This window comes from Carex rostrata, chromosome 18 (assembly GCF_964058835.1).
Source record: "Carex rostrata chromosome 18, lpCarRost1.2, whole genome shotgun sequence".
NCBI classification, from domain to species: domain Eukaryota; kingdom Viridiplantae; phylum Streptophyta; class Magnoliopsida; order Poales; family Cyperaceae; genus Carex; species Carex rostrata.
In genome coordinates, this window is record NC_135935.1 from 7772624 (window position 1) to 7785436 (window position 12813).

Sequence of the window (12813 nt, forward strand, 5' to 3'; positions counted from 1 at the left end):
GGCAATATCATTTCATTTGAAGAACGTGTTAGTTGGATAAAGTAATGGAAGTGAGATCATGAAGTGTGGTGGTTGTTTGGTGCATTCGTGGGGAAGTCGCGATCAAGGTGAGATTATTGTACACCAATAAAATAAAATGCTTGACTGCAATTATTGAACCTTGATAAAAAAAAAAAAAAAAAAAAAAGGCCGTTTCAAGTGTGTTTTTTTTTTTTTAAAACTTTGTGTGGCAAAATAGCAATCCTTGACCTAATGAGGAAAGCTATGTGTCTCAGTGATCAATATTTTTATTTATAAAGTTTAAATGACCGATTTAGAGGTCTAAAGATGATTTTGATATGAAAAATTACTTGAAATAAAATTTATAATAATTGATAATTTTTTTGCTATTTTTTTATCCAGGTAGAATTTTATTACTAGTTTTTTTGCTATTATATATAATTTGTAAGTGACGATACCCTTCTCTCTTTTCATTCCTAAAATATTTTTCACCCATAATTACGATTTCCCAAGTTATTGTTCGATGAATCATTTTCTCGTGACTCATTTAGTTATTTGAGACAGAAATATAAGATAAGTTTATTTCAAACAAGTTGGTCTCTCCCTTAGTCCCTCATCACAGAATTCATCGTATTATCATATTTCGACCATTTATTTATTTATTACATTATATGGTTCAAATTGAATCTAACCAGGGGCGGAACTATTGTGCCGCAGGGGTAGGCAGTTGTCTATTCCTAGATTTTTTTTTTTCTTTTTTGTGGGTTAGGTTCTTTAATGGGTCTTGCATATCTCTGAATTTTATTATGCCTACTCCTAGATTTAATTCAGAGTAGCGATTATCAGTTCAGACTTCAAAGATAGATGTATGAGTCATTTAATTTAATTAGAGAAGAAATGTATTTTTAAATCTTTGTTCAATTCGGAGTAGCGATTCTCCTCCGCCCAATTAATACCAATTGTTTTAGTAATTTTGGTACCAATTAGTAATTTAGAATTTACAACCGATTCAATAAGCATATATGCAATTTGGTAGGCGGATGGAGATAGAAAGAGAATTATGAAGACAATTTGAATCCAAACTTAATTTCTGTCTACCTATATATAACTCAAATTCTGACTACGGCCACTGAATCTAACAACCTACCCATTTTTTTCGTATTATTAGATTACCATCCGTCTACACGTAACATTTTTTTTTGTCCTGCATTTTTGTAATGAATTAGGTTGAGAAGTCATGTAGTGATGTAAAATTGTAACGAGACATGATTAAAATTGGAAGTGTTGCGTGATGTGATTAAATTTCTTTTTTCACGTAACGTTGACATGATTGAAATATTTTTTAGGAAAGTGATTAAAATTGTGAAAAATGATCACGATGTATCTATAAATCTGTAATGATCCCTGATGTGTCAATGTCGGTTTACATGACGTGATGTATTGTATCATTTTTTATTGAGAAAAATACGTTATGCAAATAATCATGTCAAACGTTAAGCGTCAAACGACATGTAAATCACATCACGTTTTTAGCTACGCATGACATAATTCAGATTAACTCAATTTTTAGATTTTAGATTGGGACCATTCGATTCAAATTCACGAAGATCCACTGAAGTGGAGCGCACATTTCCCAAACTACGAATCTAAATTCTGAGACGATCACAAGCGATGGATTTGAATTGGACGGTACCAATCCAAAATCCAAAAGTTGAATTACTTTAGGGGATCCGGACCCCGCATGACATAGACTTTTTTTGATAAACCATAAATAATTAAATCAATTTTACGGAACCAACATGATTGTTTGTTTTTTGTTTGAAAAACCATAAACAATTCGCCTATTCCCCAGACCGAACAGACCGTTCGGTCTCAACTTTAGGCGATTGTTTATCAAAAAAATTCCATGACATAGGCTATTAATATTACGTTGTATTTGTGTCATAACATAATAAAGTTGGTCAAGCCCCAACATTTTTTCGTTCTTTACATATATTGCTGTGCAATGTGCATAGTCGTCTTCTAGAAGGTCAAATATGTGGTAAATTGGTAAATGCACCCCATCATGCCATCGTATCTGAAAATTATGAATCCTAGAATCATTCTGGTTTGATTTCACAGATCCGCATCTGCCTTTTTGTACTAGAAAAACAATTAAAAGGATAATACACATTGAATGATCGGATTTGCTATGATTTTATGTTGATTTCAGATTGCAACTTGTGTTTATTTAGACGCAACGTATCTTTTAAACTGAGGGTAAAAACAGGTAACAGCGAACCGATCGATGAACTTTTAATTATGATTTAATCACGCCTGACCCAAAATTTTCTAAATAAGACACAAAGCTGATCTAAATTTTAAAAAATCTTTCAATCTACTAATTTCGGTGTTAAAGTCTTATTAAAGATGAAATACTAATGTCAGATTCCGTCCTCTCCAAAATGATCAAAGATGGATGTACTGTTATAAATTTATAATTATGTAATGTAATGCTGAGATGGAAGCAATTTTGCTTCAACGGTTGGTAGGCCGAAGCATTTATATGGTAACTAACATATTTAGTGACATGCCATTATGCCAACATGGTCTGAATTTAAGGAAATACCAATTCACATGATTTGAATTTAAAGCGATTTGGTGCCTACAGCCTACTGCCTAGCCTTACATTGTTACATATATCTGGTGGTGGTCCATATGTGGTAGGTACACTTGTCCTTTATATGGCCAAACCAAATCGGTTTGTTTTCAATTAATTGCTATCCAAAAAAATATTAATGTAGACCTGATGCCAAATTGCCAATATACAAAATGAAGTTTTCTAAATAACATCATTTGAGTAATCATTTTGTCAGGTGACAAAGTTGCTGATTTGGATGGTGACGTGACGTTGATTGTCGGTTTGACTTTTAGTCAATGGTAACACAGAGACTGAAAATGGGGAGGGTTTCGTAGGAGATGGGACCACTGTCAGAGTAAGAAACGGAGAGCTATCAGAGTGGGGTCCACACAGGATGATGGGACCATTGTCTTCTGTTTTTACTTTTTTACTTCTATCTGTTTTCTTTTCTTGTAATTTATATCGTTAATTTCTCTCGCAAAATTGAGCAGAATTTTTTTACGTAGGAATTAATAAAAATAAAGGGAGAGAAACATAAGTAGTACATCAGGTTTATTGACAGAAAGATCGGTAGAATTTTTATCGATTTTAAAAATAAAAAAATTTGGATAGGTAGGGATTCTATCGATCCAAACTAGTTTATTTTTCTTTTAATTTTCTCTAGTAATATATAATTTTTTTTATGAAAATATATATAGTCTTTTAATTTAGATACAATAGAAATATTCCATCTATTTTTAAAAAAAAATTATATTTTATTACATATCTAATAGAAGAATTATCTCCATCTATGCATTAGATTAAAAAAGAAAAAGATCTAAGTTTAGATATGTGGAATTCCCAATGATCTAAATTTTTTTATTTTTAGAATCAGTAGAAATCCTACTGATATTTCTATCAATCAAAAATCTGATGTACTTTTTTTGTTTCTCTCTCTTTCTTTTTATTAATTTCTACATAATTATTTCTTCTCAAAATTGAGGGTTCATACAAACTCAATTGATGTAATTATTTGACATGAATGGAAAATTACATTCCTCATCTACCTCATCCCTTCTTCTGTCTACTTCTTGTCAGACCGAATTCTAACTTCTAGTTACTCAAAAAAGTATTAAAATTTAGATAAAATCAGCAATTAATTAGAATTTGGATTTAGATACCGTAAGTGTTTTAAAATTTAGATAAAACTACCAAAGAAGATGAAGGAGAGTTGGTGAAGGACAAATATAAAATTTGCAAGTAAAATAAATAGGAATATATTTTCCTATACAGACCGATGAAACGGTTGAATTTTGCAACAAATTTTCATTATATCTTCAAGATTTGACGGGCACTAGAATTGAATCATGGTGATGGAGCACATTCTGTTGTCTCCACCAGTGCACCTACTGTTCAATGTTGATTGGCATTTGACAACGATGCTTCTTTTAAAAAAAAAATTAATTTTTTTTTTATAATTGACCAGACTGGCAGATATATCAAAAAAAATATATATATATATTTACGTTTCAAATTACCTTGCTTTAACAGAATCTGTATCATCTGCATTAACTCAAAAGGAAATCTTTTGAGTTAATCAATCTCAACTGTCCAATCTGTATTAAAATTCATACAGACCAGATCTGCACTAATATTGAAAGACCCTTTATATTATAGGTAGGTGACAGATTGCCTCTGTTCAAAATCAGACGGTTGAAATTGATTAACTCAAAAGATTCCCTTTGAGTTAATGAAGAGGATACGCATTCGCTTTAACATGGGAGCTCTGCGCAGGGTACAATAGTATATATTCAAACTTCTCTAATGTATTTCTTGCCGACAATTCACCCAAACAAAAAATCTCTGTTTTTACAAAATGATTGTCCTTTAAATTAATAAAACCAACAGTTAGCATGCACATTTAAAATAGAAACTTATGCGAGCACTTAGGATTGCAGTTACTATTAGTTAACTAACAGTTTTAGGAACTTTTTCCTAGCCAACTTGCAACCGGAACGCTATCCTTTGCGGAGTTTTTCCGTACAGAGCTTTGAATCTGGTCCGTTCGTTTCGAATCAGACGGACTAGATTAAGGATTCACCAAATTTTGAGTTTTTTAAAATTCGAGCAAGATCTGATCTGGTCCGTCCGATTCGAAACGAACGGACCAGATTCAAAGCTCCGCACAACTCCGCATGGAAAAACTGCGCAAATGATACTTTCCCACTTGCAACCTCCCCTTTCTCTGCATTGTGTTTATTATTAGTTTTCTTTTCATTTCGAAAAGAAAATGTCTTCATAATAAGGAGTTAGGCTAATATGACACTAGTGTTATATCAAACTAAATAACACCACATCTTAAATCCTTAGATCTGCTTTAAGATTCGTACAAAATGAAGTGCTTGAACAGTAAAAGCAGATAGTACGAATCTTAAAGCAGATCTAAGGGTTTAAGATGTGGTGTTATTTAATTTGATATAACACTAGTGTCATATTAGCCTAACTCCATAATAAGTACAAAGTTGGGTACAACTTTAATAGATTCAAGGCCCAATTATCCAAAGGCTTCTGAAGATCCATCTAAAAATACATTGACAAAATAGGTATTTAAAAGTCCTAAACTACTAAATTAAACAGTATTTCTTAATCAAGCACAGTTGACGAGTACACTCACTAATAATGATGAATTCCAATTACAATTCTATCATCACAATCACTTTTCATTGCTGCCCCCATATTCTTCAATAAACTGTGTTGCCAGTACCATGAGGTCGCAAAGAGAACTAAATGAAGCCCTTAAAAACCGTGCCTCCACAGCTTCAAAGTGACTACAATAAACAAATCAATAAATGTGTAAAAACATCTTTAAGAGCATTTTCATGTATACCCCTTCAAGATCAGAAATATAATGGGAAATTAAGACAACCATTGTTGTATGAGAGAGGAGAAATTAAGACATGTTCTTGTTCTTATTCTCATTCAAAGGGGCATGCATAATATTCTCAAGTTATAGGAAAACACATAGTACATTTCAAGTTTTCTAGAGGACTAGCAGTAAATAAACCATTTTACATGCATTAATGGGGATACCTTACAGTAAAATACCGTAACAGATTCCCATATTATACATCAGGTCAAGAATGTCTACTGATTTTATACCTAATTGTGTATCTTGAAAATGAGAAATGAAGTGTTTTTTCTGGTACAAATATCAAATCCACAAGAAATATGATCTTGCTAATATGTGCTATGATTAATTATTGATGGGTAATATGGATGAAGCAACTATGTCTCCATTTGCACAAGTGGTTGCCTGTTCAACTAGATGCCTCCCTATTCAGTGTCTGTACCCGTCTGAGACCTTGCCAGAGAGGGCTGAAAAAAGAGTGGTACCAATGGTACCACAACTTCTGGCTAGCAGAAAAATGATCTAATGAGGGCCATATTGTGCTTCAAAAAGAAGCTTTTGAGTTCAAATTTATATGGGTTGTAAAAACAAGTGTGAGCTGTTACAGCCGATAACTAGATATATGTCGTACCAGTTGGTTGCTTGTTGGGTAGGACTTGAGCTTTGAGTAACTACCGATGAATCAAATTCAATGCTGAAATCTTGCTACTGCCTAACCAAATTTTTAAGGTTTTGATAGCTTCACTAGCCAGTTAAGGATGCGGGTGTGTGAGCAGCTGAGGCAAGATGTAACAGAGGGTTTTTCTCTGGGACAAAGGGTATAGGAAAAGATTATAATAGCTACTACGATTTTGAGTCTGTATTTAACTTTTTTCAGTAATAAAAATGGGCATTGTGCCTCATTCGATTTTTTTTTACCTAATTCATACCAGTTGCAAGAGATATCATGCATGCCCCAAATAATATCAGAAAATACCTTTGGTACTTCAGTCCTCCGCATTTCTTCCAAAAGATATAAAAAAAAAAAAAAAACCAAGCTGGTACTTGTTTCTCACTCATTTCTTGAGAAGAGAGAGAAACTAATACAAATTGGATTTGTATTGAAGAGAAACTATTACCCGGAGAATGATAACATCTTTACCATTTGTAGGATACGTAAATATTACATTTTTTCAGGGATGCATATGGAATAATTATCAGTCAGTGGAGTAAAAGGTATTTCGCTTTCTAAAGCTAACTGTACAGAATAATTATAGCACCATCTTTAATAAACATATTAGAATTAATCACATTTTTTTACTAATGTCCTTTGGAAGTATTATATTTCTAAGGCCGTATATAACTAGCATATATGTAATTACATTTAATTGACAGAATTATATGTTTGGTAGAATACAAATGATGTGTTGCGTGTGAGAGAGAGAGAGGAAATAGAGACATACACAAAAATCTTGCCATCTGACACAGACATTTCTCTTCTAACCTTGTCAGGCTGCAACTGTAAATTCAAATCACAAAAATCAACAAATTTGTAAACTAAAATCTTCACCTTTTTGCACTTAATCCTATCAAATTAAATTAAAATACATTGAGAAGTACAACCTTCGGGTCATATTTGCATATAAGTCTCATAGACCTCTTACAAATTAGATACCCCTTAAAATTAACATTATTTTAACCAGAATCCAGTAAGTTTTGAGAGAGAAACTTGAGAAGTACAACTAAAGCCCCTGAGAAAATAAGAATGAAGAAGCATACCTCCTTATCAACAGCTAATACGGAGTATACAATTGAGGCATTTTCGCTCGATCCAAAATTGATTTCAAAGTCACTATAATTTAAAATACAAACAAATAGTTTCAAATGGTTTCAAAGTCAACACCCAAAATTAGCTCTTAAAAAGATTTAACTCAAAAATTTATAGAGAACAATAGGCTCTACTGTTGCAACATAATAGAGATTGCAACCTAAATCTCCACACCATACAGTAGCATTCTATTTTACTTTCCTATCTCTTAAAGATTTGTGTACAACTATTTTGGGAGTTTAATCCCAAAAATAAGGATATATAAGTATTTTGTGCGAACTAAAATTTGCACAGGTACACCGAACCTGGTACTCAATAATTCCTTTGATACGATAATTAATGAAAATACAAATAAAGCTTCAACCAACACATGCTCCAATCAGGTCTTAAGATGTCCATAAAATCCAGAAAGAAAGTACTGACCAACTAAAATCCCAACTGGATGTAGCGACCTCCATCTCGTGCGGTGCAACCGAGTAGTTTAGGGTTTTAAACCGAGCGCGCGGCAGAGTGTGGCTCTGATCGGAACAAAGAAGTATAAAATTTCAATTTAATTCAATAGAGATGACTTCAATAGAAACTTGTTAATAGGTCAATATTGTTCATGCTATATGGTACACTTGCATTAGGAATATAAGTAGTCTGACATTCAAATTGAACAAAACAAAGTTTGCCAGTTTGATTCTAGTTGAATATTCAGAGACACATTATAATTGAATTAATAATTAGAAACAAGGAAATGAGAAGACCCTTGAATAAGGATATATCTTTTTTTAAGAAAAATTTGGGTCAAATTTCATATTTAATTGATAATTGTGGTTACAAAGTTTGTATTGACGGTTTACAGAAATTTTAAATGCTCAAAACAATTGAGCTTGAAACCAGAAAATAAATTGGAGAAAATCAAAGCAAGTGAAAGAGAAGTCTCTAGATGGTCGAATAAAAAATGACAGAAAAAGCAGAAACAAAAGAAACAGCCTTTAGAAGTTGCTATTTTACACAAGAGCCCCTGGTTCTTCTTCCTATCGTACAAGCAGTATCATGTACCAGTTCGGTACAGTTTTAAATCTCCATCAATTTACAACAGCTATGTTTTACCAGTAACTGCAGCTATTGTGTACTGGCTTGTGACTGACTCCATCATTGAAAAAGGATATATCATTGATGGTATAAAATTTTCACAAGTTCGAACATTGTACTTGTACCAGTAGAAAGAATTGTAAGTTTTATAACTTCTTCTGGTGCCTTTACAAATGAATAAAATAAAAAACAGACTAAAGTAGAGAAAAGTATTTTATTTGGTTGAAAAACTGCAACCGAAAAAAAAAGTGATATGGGACAACGAGGGCAACGATTGAAGGTACTAGGTATCACTTTATCAGCACAACTAATCAATAATTTTTTAACAGCTGATTATACCAACGACTACATATTTCCTCACAAAATGACCAAAGGCAGCATCAATCTTTGATCCTCATTTTACAAAGTGTCAATATTGGATCAAAGAAAAATTAAAGCCCAGAAAAAGGAGATTTGGGAAACTTGAGAGATCGAAACTTATTAAATTTAATGGAACATATTAGGTTAGCGAGATCGAAACTTGAGAGAGATCTGAGATGGGAAGCGGTGACTCTGAGAAGGAGATTTGAGAAATGAACCGGGTATTTTTGTCTGTTCGATTCAACGGATTTTAATAAAACCGAATGGTTAAACCAGCTGTGACCGGTTTATTATCTTAAACAATATTTGTGAAGAACCGAACCGAACAGGTGTCCGGTTCCGGTTTTTTCTGGTCGAACCAACCGGTCCGATCCGGTTCTGATAACACTGCATATATGTGGTACACTTGTCTCTAATATGGCGCACTCGGTTTGGTTTCAATTAATTGCTATCCAAAAAAATATATTAATGTAGACCTGATGCTAATATACAAAATGAAGTTTTCTAAATAATGTCATTTGAGTAATCATTTTGTCAGGTGACAAAGTTGCTGATTGGATGGTGACGTTGATTATCTCGGTTTGACTTTTAGTCAATGGCGGCACAGAGACTGAAGATGGGGCCCTCATCGTCAGTATTATCTCTCTTTTTCCGTCTTGAGCTCTCAAGGGGAGGATTTGTATCCTCTCTCCTCACTTTACGGTTTGAGATTAAATCTCAATCGGTTTGGGATTTGGGGGGCAGTATTATTAGGCTTTGAGATTCGTGCCAAGTTAAAGAGAACGGTCCAGATCTAATAATTGTAAAAGATTCCCTCATCAGGTATTGAAGAGGATGTGAATTCTGATGACGCAGCCAATCGCAGCTGGTCTTCTGTTTTTTACTTTTTACTGTTTATCTATTTTCTATCATTAATTTCTCTGGTAAAATTGAGGGTTCATACAAACTCAATTGATGTAATTATTTGACATGAATGGAAAATTACATTCCTCATCTACCTCATCCCTTCTTCTGTCTACTTCTTGTCAGACCGAATTCTAACTTCTAATTACTCAAAAAAGTATTAAAATTTAGATAAAATTAGTAATCAATTAGAATTTGGATACGGATACCGTAATAAGTGTTTGATGAAGGAGAGTTGGTGGAGGACAAATATAAAATTTGTCAGTAAAATAAATAGGAATATATTTTCCTACACATGCGGATGAAACGGTTGAATTTTGCAACCAATTTTCTTTCTATTTTCAAGATTTGGCGGCACTAGAATTGAATCATGGTGATGGAGCACATTCTGTTGTCTCCACCAGTCCACCTACTGTTCAATGTTGATTGGCATTTCACAACGATTCTTCTTTATATATATTTTTTATTTTTTTAATAATTGACCAGACTGGCAGATATATCAAACAAATATATATATACTAGTAACATAGCATACAATTCAACAAACTTGTCGACTACACCATGCTTCAAAATTCATTAGTAGGTATTGGAATGGTTTCAATATTTCCGTGCCAAACTCACATGTACTGCATCAGTTACATATCTTTCAATTAAGTCAATGAACCTATGAATATTTGGTGAATTTTGATGTGTTTTGCTCTAAACACGCCTATCTGTTTTTTTTTTTTTTTAATTTCTTTGATTTTCTTCTCATTTCCACATTTGCAGGTGGACTTCGTACGCTTTATTGGTTTGTATAGTTTGTGTTTTCAAGTGCTGTTTAAGCTTCATCTGCCCAGTGTATCAAATTTGTATATTACACTTCTTGCATATTTAACTATTTCGATATTTATTTTCAATGTTACACTTATGTTGGAAATTAATTAATGGGTAGTGAAAGTTCAATGATGACTTTCAAATTATGCCATAAATGAGGAAATTGTTATGTCTGCAACAGGTGAAATTGAGAAAACAAATTTCAAAATTAGTACATGAGATGATTTCTAAAGCTCATTAGCATCAGGTGTTTGTTTTTCTATTGCAATCAAAATGTTGACTACCTAATTTTCTTCCAAACATGAAAACATACCTCTTGATTTTCTGGTACCACACTTGGTAGCAAGATAGAGATGTCAGGTTTGAACCCAATAACACCTGACAATGGGATGAGCCAATTTTCTCCCAAACCCAGAAATCTATTTTATGAACTAACGAACATGGAAATCGAATTTCTGAGAAACGTACAAATCTAATTTTCTCACAAACATGCAAATATGGTTGAAAGCATACAATCTACAAACCTAGAAAACTAATTTCTCACAAACGTAGGAATCTAATTTCTGAAAAAACCTAAAAATCTTTAAAATGTACCAACCTGATTGCTTTGAGCGCACCGCTGGACTGCTTTCCTCCCCTCTAGCTGGAATATTAGCAAAGAAATCGGAAGGGAGAGGCCGTCGTAAGTTGGAGCAAGTGGCACCGGGTCGGAGGCTGAGAAGAAAACGACGAGAGAGAAGAGAAAAGACAGAGGAGAGGGTGGGAGAGAAGAGAATAAACAGAGGAGAGGGTGGGAGAGAGGCGGAGGCGTGGGTTTAGGTCGGCGAGACGGAGGGTTGAAGGAATGAAAGAAGAAAGAGGAGCTAATCGGAAGAATAAACGAAAGAAGAACACGTGTGACACTAATAGATCTGAATTCATCACAATCCGTTGAATCCAATTTCAACGGTTGAGGAGATGACACCGCTTCAATGAACAATACTCAACCCTTCCAACTTTATATATATGAAATATATACTAGTATCATACCCGTGCGTTGCAACGGGGACATATTATAAGAAACAAATATATCAATAAAAATAATAATTATCTAAAATTAAAACACATGTTAATAGAAAATTTATATGATTATGTATTTTTAATTAACTTTAATCGTGATCTCTGATAACAATTTGATGATGTGATGATTCTTTATTTTTAAGTACCAATGATATCAAATAATAGCTCGATTCGAATCTAATATCAAATATCATACAACAATTCAATATCAACATATAATATGATATAAAAAAAACATAAATAAAAAGTGTTATCGTTTGTATGTATAGGATACACACACACACACACATATTATAAGAAAAATATATATTCACACACACGTTCCAATTTATATTCTTCTTTGTTTCCAATTTAGAATACACACACGCACACACACATACATATATTGATATATTATATATTGGAAATATATTCTAAATTGCCCACACCAATATGTATAGAAACAAAGAAAGAAAAATAAGGAAAATAAAAAAAATATGATTTTCATTGTGATTCGTATAGAAACGAAGAAGTAAGGAAACAATAAATAAGAAAATGGAAGGTTGAGTCTTCTCAATTGAAGAGGAGAAATATGGAAATAAAGGAATAAGAAAACAAATAAATATATTGCTAAATTTCAGAATTTATTCATTTTAAATTGTAACGTATCGTGTGGCAGTACATGTGGTGGGTATGTTTTTAACTAAATTTAGACTTCTGTACATAAAAGAGATGCATTTAATCAAAAGAAGAAAAATTATATAATTGGAGAGCTGAGATCAAATCTGAAGTTTCATCTCTCAATCGTAGCCGTTGGCGGATCGGACACTCAACGTGCTTAATAATAGAATGGAGATATATAGAGGAGGGATCAAGTTACAACATTTTTTGAGTTACAACAAGCATTTTTTACATTTTGAAAGTCCAAATCGTCGATCCAAACCGTTAGATGTGATCTCTACAATAAAATGTGCTTGGAGACCAAATTTTACATTTTTTTGAAATTTTTTTACTATTTATTAAGATAGGTACAAAATTCAATGGTCTGAATTTGACTAGTTTATGTACCCATCTTAATAAATAGTAAAAAAAATTTTAAAAATGTAAAATTTGGTCTCCAAGCACATTTTATTGTAGATATCACATCTAACGGTTTGGATCGACGATTTGGACTTTCAAAATGTAAAAAATGCTTGTTGTAACTTAAAAAATGTTGTAACTTCATCCCTCCTCATATATATATATATGAGGAGGGTTCAAATGCACCCAAATTTTTGTGCACCCAAATGTACCATATCTTTC

At 32.8% G+C, this 12813-nt stretch overlaps 1 protein-coding gene across 1 annotated transcript; it reads right to left on the reverse strand.

The window, feature by feature from the left end:
• Positions 1-5203: 5203 nt before the first annotated feature.
• Positions 5204-11202, reverse strand: LOC144569898 (transcription factor). Its single transcript, XM_078320385.1, has 5 exons — positions 11072-11202; positions 7738-7832; positions 7266-7338; positions 6950-7005; positions 5204-5427 (listed from the first exon to the last, which is right to left on the reverse strand). Exons 2-5 carry the CDS (start codon positions 7770-7772, stop codon positions 5313-5315), a joined length of 279 nt encoding a protein of 92 aa, XP_078176511.1. The 5' UTR covers positions 7773-7832; positions 11072-11202; the 3' UTR covers positions 5204-5312.
• Between the last annotated feature and the right edge of the window lie 1611 nt (positions 11203-12813).